A 17,282-nucleotide genomic window follows, 5' to 3' on the forward strand; every position below is an offset into this window, starting at 1 on the left:
AAAAATAAATCAGCTTCACGCTGTATCCCGCACACAGCAGGGTAGGCAGAGGAAGAAATATCTTACAAGATATTTCTTTGAATTATGTAAGCAGTTTTATTTTCCGTATAATATATTTATTTTACACATCAATAGTAACGTTAGTTGTTACGTAAATAAATAAAAAAAGGAAATACAATTGATTATAGAAATATTATTTATTAAACAAAACATAATAATTCAATCAATAGCCAATTCAATTATTTTATACATAAAACATGAAAAACTAATATATACATTTAAAGCAGAAACAGCATTAGACTTTTAAAAGAACATTAAACAAAAAGGAAAAAGTAAGTATATAAAAAGAATACATAAGTACTATTTACATTTAATAAAGAATAAATTTATATTTTTAAACATTTAAATCCCCTTTATGCATTAATTGGTTGTGATAATTCAACATTTCGGTGCCGGTATAGTTGTATGAGAGGTAGTCCCGCACGGGGACGTACTTGGCGCCGCCGAACCAATCGACCATTGCGATTTGGGCGATTTTCATTTTAGCAATAAACCAGTTGTGATCTGTTGGGAAATTTAATGTTAATAAATTTACTCATTCTATTGATATTGTAAATGTTAAAATTTTTGGGGACGGTGTTCCAAAATCACGCAAACACTACTGAACTAATTTAGATGAAACTTTCCAGTAATGTAGCTTACATATCTGAATGACACATAATTATAATGTATGTAATAATATTGTAACTTTAAGAGGGTGAAGCCGCGCGTGCGTTGCTAAATAGATTATTGTTTGTTTTTGGTGTCACGATGTACGTCCCGCACATAGCTGATTAGGCAGAGGAAACTAGGGAACCCTAGTGTTAAGACACTCTGTTCCTTACTTACCTTCCTTTGTCAACAGAGCGAGAAAATTAAAATATAAAATATTTCATTACACCTAGTGGGAATACGACGTTTCCGCGACGTTTTGTTTTAATGTAGGGGAATTGTGCTCAAGATGGCATACTATGATAAGATGACACACTACCAATATTGATGAAACTATTAGCGCTAAGTGCGAACTTGTGACGTTTTAGAGAGCGTCTGTAGATGTAGGTAGTGCTTAAATTCAGTATGGCTGAAAGTGAATGCAGGTGGGCAAGTAATTCATGTTTTCGTTATTTTCAATTGCAACAAATTTTTCTTTCGCTTTCGCTTGATGGTGAAAAGATATGTAAGATAAAGATTTTCTATTTGAACTAATAATAAATGTAAAATAGGATTATTATATGACACAACTAACGCTAAAAGCGCATCCTAACCTATAACCTTTTGTCACAACGGTTAAAATTAAATTCATATATCTATTGGGTAAGATGACATACAAAACGTGAGTATAAGATAACATACTATCTTACCCTTATAAATAGAATCGATGAATTTTTTTTGCTTTACCGACAAAATGCCTGGCAATTACAAATGAATATATATTGGTCACAAGAAGACATGGATAAGGCTGCTAGAGTAAGGGCATTCAATAGCCGCAAGTGACGAAGCTTATTTCCCTTTTGGAAAAGGAAGTGACTGATAACGGAATCCAACCTCATAAAATTTGCAACATGTATGAATCTGGCCTTAATACTGTTTAAAAGCCCCCCAGCAATGAAGAAACTATTTATTTGTGAACTATACTCGACAAATAATGATGGCGTTTTTATGCCACATACTAAGTATGTCATTTTACCCTGTAGATATGTCGTCTTACACTGGTCGACCTAAGTGCGATTTTTGTTTGTTTTTATGATGTTTGAAAGATGATTGTTCTGAAACTAAAATAATTTCGTTGATTATGAAATATATAATAGTATACGCAATATGCTGTTCTCAGATGACTTTATTTATTTGAAATATTTGTCTTCAAACAAAAAGTATGTCATCTTAAGCACAATTCCCCTATATATTTTTTATTACATAGAATATTACTGATAACTATTTAATATTTAAGTAACTACGTGCTAAATATATAAATTAAATACACACCTGGTGGGAAATTCGCCATCGCCGGGTGTCGTTCAAATAGAGCGGCCTTCGCGAAATTGTATTCAGGGGCGCCCTCTTTGACCTGTAATATAATTTATTATTCACGTTTAAGCGACTGCTCAACAAAAAAAATCGGTTTAACAAAGTTTCATTATAAAAATATATTACTAATATAGGTATCCATTGGTGGGCGCAGTGGGATAGCGTATATGACTAAACGCGATGGATTTTCGTTCGATTCCCACTCGAGGGAATGACTTATTTTCATTTCCATCATGCTCTGGTGATAGAACAACGCTATGTTAGGTTCCGCCATTCAACGTGAAATGTTAAAACGGGGATTTCCCTCTGTCTACCCTGCTATGCGGGAAAAAGCGTGATGCTGCTTTTTTATTTATTTTCACGCCATTTAATGTAATTTGTTACTCGACAGGACAGCTAAGTGCATTGTAAATATACGTTTCAATGTGACATTTGAGTAAGAATGTCGGCTTGCCAGTGAGTGTTAGCTTGTCTCACCGGTTTTGTTTTGTTACTAAAACTTATTTATTTTTTTAAGAATGTTCTTAGTATGCAAATAATATAAGGTAAAATATATCCATAGTAGTTATGTTCGATTGTACAGGTACACTGTATGATAGTGTGGATTCTATCTTCAATTCAAATCCTTGAGTTGGATGTATAGAAAAATATTTTAATGTCTCCATTCAAATTAGATATAATGTAACTACGTAGAAATCTGCCACTCGTAGACAAAGAATAGAAAGTGGAGAACATATTTTCCTTACTTCTACTTTGATAATACCTACTTAAGAGAGGCAAAAAATGTAAAAAAACAATAGGAATCGTATATCCAACAAATTACAGTAAATATTAGCTTTCAGTGTTACACAATCTTTATTTATAACAAAGCATGTATTAATAGGTACTTACTTAATACAATCAATATATAGATAACAATGATAACGGAGACGTGCGAATATAAGCGTACCACTAATCTAATGTAAATATCGTTAAGATAAACATACTTTACACAGGTCTGACATTTTGAACTTGGCTAAAAATTGCTTATTGTTTTTGAAATATCCAATATGTGTTAAAAATCTTATGAAATAAAATGATTCAATTTATAGAGATTTATAGGGAAGATTTAATTATTCTTTATGCCTATCTTTTTTCAGTTTCATATTGTTAGTGTAAAGATATTAATTTATTCCCCCTGAATGAGCATTGAACCCACAATCATCACGTTTATTCAAGCGTTGTATTGATCCACAATGAACGGCCTCTATGTCTTAGTCCACTTAAGAAAATATTTATGATGGCTATTGGTAATTCCCCGATTATAGATATTTAATAAAGCATGTAGCGTCCTTATATAGAACAAGAAACTATTACTTTTTGCAGCATATAGAGTATGCAGTTAAACATCGTATTTAATATTAAAAATCTTAACATAACGTGAATGGTTGAAGAGTCTACTATAATATTTTAATATTTAACAATGTGAAGTTTTGCTGTCTTTAGAAATAATGTAGTAGGTAGATACATTTGCCAAAAAGACAAAATTATATTAGGTACTAGCTTAAATATTAATATACCTAAGTAATTGACAGCACAAATGCATGTCTTCTGTGATAATACAACGCGACGCATTAAACTCAACAGTACTTTATTATTATTAGATATCAAGATATTAATAGAATATTTTTGTTAAGTGAAGAACTAAAATTATTTTCTTTTTGAAGTTTGATGTATAAAAACAAGGAGTCTCTAACAACTAAAACGGGCGTTGCATTCTAACAAGTAAATAAGAACAAAGCCACAACTCGGTGACCGACTCGTTACTATACGTATGTATAAGTATATATATAAATCAAAACTCACTTTCTTCATTTTTCCAGATAGCATCAGTCTTGTACATCTCGGGTCTTCGGGATCCCATTTTTGATTTTCGCAATATCTAGTTTCTTCGAGGGAAACTAATATTGTAGCTCTACTATTTTTCTGCAAAAATATTTTTTTACTTACTATTAGGTTATGTAATCACTTCTTATATCTTTTAGAATTTTAATGAATAAATAAACAGGGAATCCTGAGAGCTTAGTGTTAAGACACTGTTCCCTACTTTCCGCCAAATTCTCGAGGTATTGCATGTTGACTGGCGGAGTGGTTACCAGAGACAAGAAATTAAATTAAATATTTCATTACCCTGAGAGAAAATTGTACCCACAATCGTAGCATTTACAGTCGCACTTATATGCCCCTGTGCCACAACGGCCTCTAACTCTAATAACAATTGTATTATTTTATTTAGATGACAATGCAAAATTTTATTTAAACATTATTTAAATTGCTAAATTTCATTTATAATTATAGCCAAAAAATATAATAAAAAAAATTGCCTGATAATTTAAAGTCAAAAGATAACCTAATTAAAATAACTTACCGATAAGTCTCTCGCTGTAAAATCTAAAGGTGACATATAAAAATATGGTATACCGGTGGAATTCGCCATAGATCCGTCCACAACGGATTTAACATTAGAAAATGGAAAACCATTGATGCCTGGCAACACGGAAATTGTTGCTATTGATGCCCAATCTGAAAATTATGAGAATTTTTTAACAAATGAGAAATACTGTTTTTAGAAAAGTAAACAAATTTGAATGTTTTCAACCCGCGACTCTTGTAAAACGTCCAAACGCTCTAACCACTAAGCCTTACGTTCTAATCAAGGTATGACGAAATTCTTATACACTTGTGATATATTTAGCAAAAAAAAAATACTTTTTAGAAAATTTTAAAAGTTCTGAGTAAAAAAATTTTGGGTAGTGGAAATTCGTAAAAATCTCTATGTATAGATTCTAACAATATCAATAAGTTTTACTGTAACAATCGTATAAGATTTTCGACGTAGCTAACAATCAGTGGTTAGTGGCGTTTAGACAGTTTCCAGACGTAAAAGTCGCGAGTTTAAAGTTCAAGTTTACTTAACGACTGATAATTAATATAAAATGAGAAACAATAATAAATATTACATAAATATTTTACTTATTTTATTTTCACATGTAAATCCGATATTTTTAACATAGTTTTAGAACATCTTCATCTGTTATCAAAGTCGGATCAATTTAAATACCTAGTTTAGAGAAATTTTACCAAAGTAAAAAAAATCATTGAGGCCGTCAAAGTGCCTCGGCACAACGTCTGACTAAACGTAACTGTTGTAGGTTCGATTCCAACTCGGGCGAATGAGTTATTTTCATTTTCCCCGCTCTGGTAATAAGAGTGGGGCATTGAGTTCTTCCACTCAACATGATGATATTTGTCTCGAAAATTCAACGGAAAGTGGAAAACGCAGTGTCGACGAAGACAAGATCGTGTAGGGCATTACCGCATGGAGCATGGTTAAACAGTTCTTGTTTCATATTGCGCTTTTCGTAAGCACACTAAAAACTTTATAAATATTGTTGTTAAACAGAAAGTCTCACTGCTCACACTAATGTTCTTTATTTTGCTCTTAAAACAACAATACATTTTATTTTATTATATCAGTGGCTTAGCTAGGGGGGTGCGAGCGGTGCGGTCGCACCGGGCATCAAAAGGAAAAGGGGCATCAAAGTCGACGATTACTTTGTTTTTTAGACTTTAGACCATTTTAAAGGGCATCAAGTCCCCTAACCCGCACCGGGCGTCAAAAGGAAAGGGGCATCAAAGTCGACGATCACGTCTTTTTTTAGAACTCATCAAATTTGACGATCACGTTTTTTTTTTAGAACTCATCAAAGTCGACGATCACTTTGTTTTTTTTTTTAGACCTTAGACCATTTTAAAGGACATCAAATCTCCTAATCCGCACCGGGCAGCAAATACCCTAGCTACGCCACTGTATTATATTTCTCTACCATAACAAATAGCATATAAACAACACATTGTAAGATAATGTAAATTAAAAAATATATATTAGGTACATAGCGATATTTTTATTTTATTTTTTAAACAAAATCGTTAAAGTAACGTAATTAATTATAAGCTGTCAAAATGTGCTTCTTACCACAATTATGTAAGACATATCTCGCCATTGCAACTAATTTTGTATGGTCTGGAGGACTGGCCTCTTGGTGATTCGGTTTTCGCGTTGCAATTTCATTCTCGGAATCGTTGTGAACCCAATTGTTCTTCCGCTCTGAACTGTACTTGGATTCTCCATAAAAGCACATAGCACATAAGGTCAATATAAATAACTTCCACATCGTGTATAATCTAGAGGCAAACATTCTTTTTAATATTTTTTTATTCAAAAATTGATTCTTAATTACTTGAAGTAATTTTCTTTAATCTTTTCCTCATAAGCTATAATTATCATTTATACTCACGAAAATAAAACTACAATGAAGTTTAAGACACGAAAAAAACATGCACGTTGTGATTATTACATATTATAATACAATGTATAAAATTATAATTTATACACGAATATAAATAGATTCACAGTCAATATTAAACATTGCTCGAATTCAGTAATTTATTGCTTTTTAAAAAATCTTAGCTTTTTTAAGTACCATGATCTCTTTCCTTTTGTTTGATGTATTTACTACTATAAACTCTACTTTTATTTAAAAAAACAAAAGTCAATTAATTAACTTTGTTTGACGTTGAATAAATAGCTTTACATTTGGTCAGAAAATATTGAGATAATAATTAAATATTATATTACTTACATTTATACAAAAATAAAGGTACAAAACACTGCCAAAATATTTTTGGCAAATAATCTAGCAGCGCACACGACTCTCCTTTAAAACGGAAGTCGGCAAGCGCGCCAAACAACTAAATGAGAAGGAAATAGACAACTGTTTGTCATGCGTTTGACATAACAATTTTTTTAAATATCATCAAATCTAGAAAGCGAAGTTACCATTACGATTAACGAGATTATAATGATACCATAAATAAAAAATATTTGACAAAGATATGTCATCTTGGCGCGTATTTGAAAAATCGCTTAATATTTTTTTTCTTCTTTTTAAAATTAAAGCAGTCAACAATTAATTCCTTTTTATGCATGTTTGTGGTTATAACTTAATGTTATAGAACAAAATAATGCACGGTGCACATGAATGGAGTTGAGTGACGCAAGATTTTGTCATTAAAATTCAATAGCTACGCTACGCTAGATATAAATTAGCATAGTTATAGCATCTCTAGAGAAAAGATATTTAATATTAATGTTAGATAAAATGATGATCGACATTTATTAACAGAAGAGACACAGTGCAAAACGTTAAGTAACTTATTATGTAAATTGATCTTTTTTCTTATTACTTCTCACAGTATTGGTGTATCTTTGAATATTACGCGTTTAATACTAATACACACCACAATTTAAGGAAACATTCTGAAAAGCCCTCATTACAAATAAAATAAAAAAATATATTTATAATGAGATTTGACCTTTGATCTCTTCATCTTTTAAGACGCAAAATTCCGTCAGTACCTTTAATAATAGGACCGTCGTGTTGTAGTACGACACCGTATGACTAAACGCGACAGTCGTGGATTCGAATTCCACGAGGGGAATATTTTTATACCCTCGCTGCGATAAGAAGTCAAAGTGCAGTACTCAGCATGCAATTTCTCTTACTAATGTAGCAGAAGATGAGTCTGACTATCAATTTGATTTTTTTTGTTTGATTAAATTAATTGAATATTACTAAATAATAGACATCGTCATAGAATACATTTTATTTATTGACCATAAAAATTTATTTCTAATTCTTGACATGTTGCTTATTTACTAAATATCAAATATAAAAAAGTATCAGCGCTGTTGAGTGCTCTTCGCGATTTGCTCTTTCAGCATAAGAATACTCGCGCGTTGTTCTGGCGGTAGTAATGCAATTTGCTCGTCTGATAGTTGCAACACTTGCATAATAAGGGCAGCCTGAAACATAATAATTTAATGATTGATTTAAAAAGGGCAAATGATTTTAATATATATTTTTTCACGCTGTATCACGCAGCAGAGATAACCAATTAAGATACTCAATTTTTCACTATCCGCTCAAATTTCGTGATATTGCGTGTTGAGTGGCAGAACTCAACGCCGCGTTATATTTTGTTACCAGAACGAGGAAATGACAATAAATAATTCCTCAAAAGGGGAACTAATTAGCAAAGCACCGTGTTTAAAGACACTGTGCGGCTGCGTCACAGCGGCCTCAATTTAAATATAGTGATCATTCAAAAAATAAACTTTACATACCTTTTCTTGGTCTGATGCACCAGATGGTATTCCTTGTATAGTCCTCGCTTGCGCCATGCTGGGCATTCCGGGTGGCATTTCTACATAAAAATTATTATTATTATTATTATGAAAAACCAAGCAAAACTATATTATATTATATTAAAATAGCAAAGACAATATTTAAAAATTTAAATGATATCTGTCAATTACTTGATAAGATTAAGCTTATTCCACAAGAAGCGTACAGGTACAAAATGTCGAGGTCCCCGTTTCGGTAGTATTTCGATGTTAGGTAAATGGTCCTCAACAGGTGTGGATGTGCGATTACATTGTAAGTGTCGGATCATATGTGTGAATATGACATCACATGTGTAGATGTGAGATCACATGTGTGGATATCGGTTAAGACGTATCGATGTCGACATGTGTGGATGTGAGGTCACACATAGGGACATTTATTATAGGAAAAGAGAGTCTTAACACTAGCTTCCTTCTGCCTACCCTGTTATATGAGGGTTATGCATAGGCATGAAGTTATAAAAAAACACATTTATACTCACGTGGTGGCATCTTCGGTTGGTTTCGAGGGTCATTAGGACGTACTCGAGGATCTGAGTTAAAGTTCTGCATATTGGCAAGACGCGGATCACGCGGGAATGATCTAATAAAAAAATATTATTGTATAATTTGCTTGTATAACATAAAGAAATAAAAATATATTAACATTTTAAAAAACATCAAATAAACGAACTAATAACATTTAGAAGCAAATAAACTTATTGCATTTTTAAAAATATGAAACAAGTTAAATCCATAGAAAATGCCTAAGCATTTTATAAGCAAATACAAAAAAATATTCAAAATTATTTAAGGTAAAATTTTTGCATGAGTTGAATACAGGATAATTTGAATAAAAAAAAATTGGAGAAGAACATCCATGAATAGAAAAATAAGATAATGTCATACAGGTCCTTTACAGCATATGTATATAAGAGTTAAATAACATATAAATTAAAAGGATGTATGAGCCAAAAAACATTTACTACTTATATGTAAAAGACTTACACATTATCATTACTCTCCGTTTGTTGGGCAGATCTTAAAAATGTTAGTAATTATAACCAAAAATCTTTTAAGCCTTAATTAAAAATACACTACAGAGTCGATAATCCCAATATCAAATAAACAGACAACTGCTTATCCGAACTATCATGATTAGCAATGCTTAAGCAAAAACACGTATAATTTATCTAAACAATATATTAACTTATTAGACGAAATTTTACAGTTTTGAGTCATTTGTATGGTTTTTGTGCCAAAACAACAAGATGACAAATAAAATATTATTGAGTCTAGGAATTTATCTATTATAGGAAAAATATCTATTATATAATTTTTATAACATATTTGCAAAACACATCATTTTAATAATTTAAGTTATAATTTTGAATTTTAATTACAAAAAATACTTAATTTTTAAATATGTCATTATAATTGAGATTGTATTATTTTTTCTCGCATAAACCACTCTTTGTCTAGGCAAAATGAGTAAATGAAAATTATATATACCACCAGTGGGGATCAAACACGCAACCACCGCGTTGAGTGAGATGTTGTCCTACTGCGCCACAATAGCCTAGATTTTTGATAACTCAATCAAAAATAACTAACTAAATAATAATGATATCAATACATACGCATCAGCATTATGAGGGACAGGCGCCGGTGGAGGCACATGAGTGGGGTGCGGAGGTAAACTCCGCATGTCTTGATCCAGGAGAGGCGGCCTAGAGTTACGCAGATCCACGTCCATGCCTGCGTTGTTCATGTTTTGTATGGGCATTGGTGGGCGCTCTGGTTGTAGGATAATAAAAATATAATAAGTGTTTTTTTTAGCTTTCCGCCTCGTACCTTCCATTTCTTCTGAACATACTTCCCAAATATACCACTTTATTCACTTGTTCTAATATTATCATTTTCACTGATAAATGAAAAGAAAAAAATATATACTTACGGGCATATTGATTTTGTGGAGGCACAGGTGGTGGATTGTTCAGCATCGGTGGTGGTTGCACTGAAATTAATTATGAAACACTTTATATAGATAAAAAAATAAATTTTAAAATATTTTATAATAGCAATATCTGAATATTATTACATATTTTTAAAATGTTCATTCTCATGAGTGTGAATAAAACTATCATTGTGCATACAGTACATTGCTGTCTCAATTATGATTTAAATAAAATTTCTAACTAACTAATTAATTTAAAATATTTTTCTTTCCTTAGCTAAGATAAATAGGAGTAAAATATCTAAAAAAAATATAGTTCTATTATCTATTCTGGCAAGAGAGAATAGATAATAATGATGACATTATTCATAAAAATAAACGGCATCGGAAAGGGTCTAGCCTGATTAGCGTGAGAAAGCTGCACTGGCTTCTAATTAACAAATCTCTATATTTGAAAATGTAAAAAAATACAAAATCGACCTTTATTTTATTTCATACAGTAGAGAATGCAAATCATCTATGAAAATTGTAAAAACATTTTGATAATTTGTATACCATTAAAAACATAAATGTAAAATGACATCCAGTTCTAGAAATGCTTCAACATTACTATTGTCTTCAACTACATAAAAATGGAAGAGTTATCTAAAAAAAAAAGATCTACTCGAGTGCCGAGTATCTGTGTTCACTCAATATAAAACTCATAGTTTTTTAAATAGATGATATCATTAAATTACCTGGTTGCTGAGTGCTTGGCATGTAGCTATTAGATGCCTTATCCATGCCGGGCTGTAGAATGGGGGGTACCGGGTTGCTGGGATGGAGCATAGTCTGCAAAATATGAATCATTAATTAATATTGGAACTGAGGCCTTTGTGGCGCACAGGCACAAGAGTGTGACTCTAAGCGTGACTATATTCAAAAAGTAAAGCTAAAAAATACTCACGACTGCAGTTGCTGGGTCAACAATTCTCATTATCACTTGAGCTTGTAAAAGAGCATAAGCAAGTTGTGGATTTTGAAGCAACATGTTCCTTGCTTCAGTTGGGTTATTCTGAAAATATAATTTATAGAATAAGTAATGTAATCAATTTGATACATATGTACTAATACATATATCAAACTATTACCACGATTTTAACATAAGCGAAAAAGATTTCTTTAGCTATTTATATGCCAAACATTTCATATTTTATTAAAACTCCTTCCTACTTTGAAGGTGGCACTAGTCAGCTAGTTTGTGTTGATAAAGAGAGGAACTCTAACAGTGAAGAGGAGTGTTAACATGTATTTCAGACACACCTAAACCTACACACTATCATAAATCACTGCTTTGAGCTCTTCACACTGCTAAGTAAAAAGGAGGAGGTGAATAAATGCAATATTTAAATTAGACATAACAACCTGAATACAAAGTTTCATTTGTTTCATTAACTCAAACATTTGTTCTGGGGGTAATGTAGCTACAGCTTTACTTATAGCTTCTGGTGCTTTATCAGGATCAACAGGATCTCCATAAGGGTTTTCTATCTGTAAATTATGAAAAAACAAAATTAATTTCATTACCCATATATAACAGGAGTATGTGAGTTGAGGAATCAGAGTGCAAAAATAAAACTAATAAGTAACAATGTACTTTTAAAAATATTGCTGTATACCTGAGGTCCTTGCATCAATGCTTGCATTTCCATTCGAGATTTCTCTGTACAAGCATTGTCAACTCTAAGTGAACGACCACCAATTTCATAGCCGTTAAGATTTCTCATAGCACTCAGTGCAGTTTCCTGATCTTTGTATTCACAGAACCCATAACCTTTTGGTTTACCTGTCTCCCGGTCGAATACAAGTTTAAAAGACAATACTGGGCCAACTTCACTAAAAATATCTTTTAATTTCTCTTCCGTTGCTTCATAAGGTATATTTCCAACTAAAATGATAGAAATGTAAGAATTAGCGGTTTCAAAAGTACAATAAAAATAAAACGAAAATTTGTTGTTATTACCGAATACAGATCTCATGGATTTATCCATGATACTCTGTTCTTCTTTTTCTTTACTTTTGTCCATTTTTAGGATTTTTAATATAAACTTTTAATAACAACAGTGTTTGATAGTTTTTCCGAAATATCTGTCAGTTCTGTCACTAGCACTACTTTTAGTTTTACTTTTGGTCAAACCTCAATCAAGCCCACAGAACACATTTATTCATCAAACCCCTCAAGGTACCAGTGCTGCCAGTTCTACTAACATTTTTAAACAGATAATTCAAATGGCAAAAATAAAATGTAAATGTAAAAAAGTAAAAATAACCTATCCTATACGTTAAGTTTTTATTATAATATTTGTAGGTTGCGCTTGCGTAATATTTTTACGTATTTTATTGCATGTATCTTTTTAGTATACATTTCATACCATTAGTATTGAATATTTTAGTTTTAAATATTTTGTTAACTTTAGGTTGTATCCCACATAGAGCATGGTAGGAATCCTGGGAACCTAGTGTTAACGGTAACCGGTACGCCGGGTTTTTTTGAGTGAACATATGTTAGTATAATAAAGTATTATTAAATAATAATTCACTACCCGATTCACTAATTGGGGATCGAACCCACAACTGTCGCGTTACAATTTGAATAACACGAAGTTTTATACTTTTATATTGTTTGACTGGTGGTGATTATTTATCATATTAGTCTGGCAACTCTGTAGTTACTAGAAAATGCAGAAGACAGAAGTGAGTACAGAGCAATTTATGTTTTATCTGTTGGGCAGGGACTAGATTTTGCGATGTAAAATCATTAAATGCGTTGTCTTTTTCATCGTAAAATATTTATGGCATATTTAAATTGCCAATAAATTTTAAACTAATTTACGCGATCATTGAAGCAACAAACATTTTATACTCGTGTGTAGTGAGAAATAATTATATTGATATGGAATTTCCTTTGTTATAAAATTGTCATTCTATGAAGCGTACCATCTCTGAAAATAGATATTGATTGTTTTTCTTACTAGTGTCGTGATCAAAAAATTGGGAATGTTCTGCTATTAATAAACATAAATCCTTTAAAATTTGTCTGGCTATCAAATACTGTGCCGATTGCGGAATGAATCTCGATAATTCATCGAGAGAAAATTCGGAAGCATTAGATACTATTGGCACAGTAAGTCCAAGAGAAAAATATCACGGAATGAGGGAAAAAAAGCTATCAGCAGCGTCGCTAACAAACACAGAAGGAGCACGACCAAAAGTAGTAACTGTTAAGCATCCTGAATCAAATAAGCCTAAACCCACAGCTCGGAAAAATAAACCCATACAAGCAGACCTCGATGTTATTAAAGAATTTATGAGATGTCGCGACGAAGGTGTAAAAAGGCTAGACTTGAGCAAATCTTCCATAACATCCTTGCCACCTAATGTAAGAGACCTCACTCATCTTGTAGAATTTTACTTATATGGAAACAAATTGGTTGCTCTTCCTGCAGAATTTGGTTGCTTAACCAATTTACAAACATTAGCTTTAAATGAGAATTCTCTAACTAGCTTGCCTGATTCACTTGCAAATTTAAAGTGTTTGAAAGTGCTAGATTTAAGGCATAACAAGTTAAGTGACATTCCTGAAGTAGTGTATAAATTAACATCACTCACTACTTTGTTTTTACGATTTAACAGAATCAGAGTAGTTGGAGATGGTATAGCTAACCTCACTAATTTAACAATGTTAAGTTTAAGGGAAAATAAAATTAAAGAATTGTCTTCTGGTATTGGAAAATTGGTAAATTTGGTAACATTTGATATTTCTCATAATCATTTGGAACATTTGCCACAAGAAATTGGCAATTGTGTAAATTTATCAACTTTAGATTTACAGCACAATGAATTATTGGATATACCTGAGACAATTGGAAATCTGCAGGCAATAAACCGCATAGGTCTCAGATATAACAGACTAAACGCTATTCCCGCATCATTAAGTAACTGCAAGCACATGGATGAATTTAATGTAGAAGGAAATTCAATATCACAGCTACCAGATGGATTGCTTTGCAACTTAACTGAACTTACAAGTCTAACTCTGTCTCGGAACTCTTTTATGAGCTACCCAAGTGGTGGTCCAGCACAATTTACTAGTGTATCTTCTATTAATCTTGAACATAATCAAATAGATAAAATACCTTATGGAATTTTTTCAAGGGCAAGAAATCTAACTAAATTGAATATGAAAGAGAATTTATTATCTTCATTACCACTGGACATTGGAACATGGATAAATATGGTGGAGCTTAATTTAGGTACAAACCAACTAGTAAAATTGCCTGATGACATTCAGAGTCTTGTAAACCTGGAGGTGTTAATATTGTCTAATAATCTATTGAAACGCATTCCACCCAGTATTGGAAACTTAAGAAAACTGAGATATTTAGATTTGGAAGAGAATAAAATAGAAGTTCTGCCTAATGAGATTGGTTTTTTACAAGAATTAAAAAAATTGATTGTGCAGTCTAATCAGTTAATATCTCTGCCGCGCTCTATTGGTCATTTGGTAAACTTACAAACATTGAGTGTTGGTGAGAACAATTTGCAATATTTGCCAGAAGAAATTGGCACATTAGAGAATTTAGAAGCTTTGTATCTGAATGATAATCCTAATTTGTGTAACCTTCCATTTGAACTCGCACTTTGTGTTAGCTTACAAATTATGAGTATCGAGAATTGTCCTCTAACAGCATTGCCTCCTGAAGTTGTTTCTTCAGGGCCTTCTCTGGTAATTCAATACCTAAAGTCACAAGGTCCATACAGAGCTATGTGATATGAGGTTGAAGATTATCAACCTGGCTTATCAGGAAATGATAATTATTAAAAATATTATTTATCAAAATAAACATTTACAAATTGTAACCAAACAGTTGAATTCACTGTTTTCTCTTAAAATATCATGCTTATTGTATCTTATATTTTGTTTTTAATATTCGGCTTAGAATAATGAAACAAAAATGTTGCAAAAAAATATAATTTGCAGTAATATAAATGATGTTTACTGTACATATTGTATATGCACAAAATGTAGATTAATTTCAAATATTACATTGTTAACTTTAAATACATACAATCTGTATATTTATAAATAGATTTATTTCATATTTTTCTATGTTTAACTTGACTGCAGGGATGTTGTGGAGGTCCGTAACAGTAAATATCGGAATAACAAACTAAAAAACTATCCATAACTGTAACCAAATCCCAATTGGAAGTTTTGGATAACATCAGATATACTTAAGTGAAATCTAAATGAGATTTGTTATGACAGTTACCTGGCATATTGGTGAAAATAATATAATAAATAAATAATAATTAGTAGGCGAAATGATTACATTAAAAAACTTGTTATTCCTCTAAGATCTAATATCCGTAAGCGAAATTATTAGAAAATATCAATCCGTAATAATATTAAATCCGTAACATCTCTGCTTCTATCTGTAACATTTTGCCGATTGCCGAACAATATCAGATAGTTTGTAAATTACGAGGCCAAATAAAGGTGAAGTACATACTTAGTATGCTTAATGTATCTTCATATTATGTCTATGAAAGTCTTATAATATAGTATTTGTAATAATTATGTATTTGATGCTTTTTAATACTGTTATAAATTGAAAGTTGAAATATTCTTTACATTTTTATATTGATACGAAACTTTTGATAAAATGAATTTGAGTATTTTTATCTTCACTTAACTGATAAATCAACAATAGTGAGTTTAATTTTTTGTTATTCATATGAAATTTTTAATATAGATCTCAGCCCGGTCAGTATTCTATTATATCATTTTATTATTCCTATGCATATTTTTGTATGGAATTAGTAAAATATGCATTTCTTTATCATCCGTTTAGTGTCTTTAAAAACCTTATTAATGACGGTTAGAATTGTATTTGTAACGTTACAAGTAGAATTAGATATTTGAATTATAAGTGTGTCTATGTTATTTATCAATGTTGTCCTAAAATGTTGCATTTAAAATTGCTCTGTGTCCTTTGTTATAATTATGTTAAGCTTTAACAGTGTAAGAATTCTTTAAGTTTCTATTTCTAATGTAATGTATTTGATATTGTGTAAATAACGAAAGTTGATATAAGATGGCTAGTCATTTGATCACTTAGTGATGGTGCCTATTATCAATTTTAGTGGCCATGACGAGTTTGTCATGATACTTTGCATATAATCACCATTGTCCTATGAAAATGGGTTGATGAGTATGATAAAATATTTCAAATGCTGACAGCTGACCAAAGTTATACACGAATAAAAAGGTAGTCAGCATTAAGTCAAACTCTTGTTTTTAAATGAATAACTGCCAACACCGGCAGTAGTAAATTTTAAAATAAGTTGGAACAGTTATGTCCGATGAAACTAAGGTGTTTCCCTTATATAAAAACATTATTACTACTTAGATTGTTTGCCGTCATTATTTATTTAAGTATATAAAACTTGAATCGCTATTTGTACATTGCATATTTTCTCAGAAACTGTAGCATAATAATATAAAACTTGAAAGATGCCAAAAATTCCACGTCCCAACTTTGGATTTTTAAATGTAACCCAAATTTATTATTATTAATTTGTGTGAAACGTTAATAGAACATTAATTTGTGTTCTATTAAAAGCAGTGAATAATTAGATATGTTAATGTTGCAAACTGTCTGCTACTTCATAAATGTTTTCCTTATTAATGTTTATCTAAATGTTAGAGAATAAAATTGGCACTTATTGTTACTTGAAATGAAAAAAATAGAATGTATTTGCCATTATTTAAATGTGATAAAATTGCATGTTTTTTTTTTGTGAATTATTGTTGATAAGCAGTCAAGTATTTTAATCCCAAGTGTACGACTATAATGTTTTAACGACATATGTGTTATTTGAAATAAATTACGTAATCAATGTAGTTGCTTCTTATTAATACTTTAATTTAATAGTGACATTTTCAGGTATTAA

The 17,282-nt window shown here is 31.2% G+C and overlaps 3 protein-coding genes across 5 annotated transcripts; 1 reads left to right on the forward strand and 2 right to left on the reverse strand.

The window, feature by feature from the left end:
- Nucleotides 1-173: 173 nt before the first annotated feature.
- Nucleotides 174-6,905, reverse strand: CREG (Cellular Repressor of E1A-stimulated Genes). Its single transcript, XM_085207509.1, has 6 exons — nt 6,747-6,905; nt 6,080-6,288; nt 4,472-4,626; nt 3,910-4,029; nt 2,023-2,104; nt 174-564 (listed from the first exon to the last, which is right to left on the reverse strand). The coding sequence occupies exons 2-6, from the start codon at nt 6,276-6,278 to the stop codon at nt 395-397; spliced, it is 726 nt and encodes a 241-aa protein (XP_085063635.1). The 5' UTR covers nt 6,279-6,288; nt 6,747-6,905; the 3' UTR covers nt 174-394.
- Nucleotides 6,906-7,755: 850 nt separating this feature from the next.
- On the reverse strand, nt 7,756-12,492 carry CstF64 (cleavage stimulation factor subunit 2 CstF64). Of its 3 annotated transcripts, XM_085207659.1 has the most exons (11): nt 12,289-12,492; nt 11,945-12,213; nt 11,691-11,816; nt 11,233-11,340; nt 11,024-11,117; nt 10,287-10,346; nt 9,970-10,126; nt 9,338-9,370; nt 8,833-8,933; nt 8,291-8,370; nt 7,756-7,969 (listed from the first exon to the last, which is right to left on the reverse strand). In XM_085207659.1, exons 1-11 carry the CDS (start codon nt 12,350-12,352, stop codon nt 7,847-7,849), a joined length of 1,215 nt encoding a protein of 404 aa, XP_085063785.1. In that variant the 5' UTR covers nt 12,353-12,492; the 3' UTR covers nt 7,756-7,846. The 3 variants fall into 3 exon arrangements, with proteins under 3 accessions (XP_085063785.1, XP_085063786.1, XP_085063787.1); XM_085207660.1 differs by lacking the exon at nt 9,338-9,370 and having other exon boundaries at nt 12,289-12,490; XM_085207661.1 differs by lacking the exons at nt 7,756-7,969; nt 8,291-8,370; nt 8,833-8,933; nt 9,338-9,370 and adding an exon at nt 9,804-9,908 and having other exon boundaries at nt 9,944-10,126.
- Nucleotides 12,493-13,015: 523 nt separating this feature from the next.
- On the forward strand, nt 13,016-17,232 carry Sur-8 (leucine-rich repeat protein shoc-2). Its single transcript, XM_085207343.1, has one exon. The coding sequence runs from the start codon at nt 13,393-13,395 to the stop codon at nt 15,094-15,096; it is 1,704 nt and encodes a 567-aa protein (XP_085063469.1). The 5' UTR covers nt 13,016-13,392; the 3' UTR covers nt 15,097-17,232.
- The last annotated feature ends 50 nt before the right edge of the window (nt 17,233-17,282 follow it).

This window comes from Heliconius melpomene, chromosome 3 (genome assembly GCF_056956725.1).
Source record: "Heliconius melpomene rosina isolate 202511_hmr_F chromosome 3, ASM5695672v1, whole genome shotgun sequence".
NCBI classification, from domain to species: Eukaryota; Metazoa; Arthropoda; class Insecta; order Lepidoptera; family Nymphalidae; genus Heliconius; species Heliconius melpomene.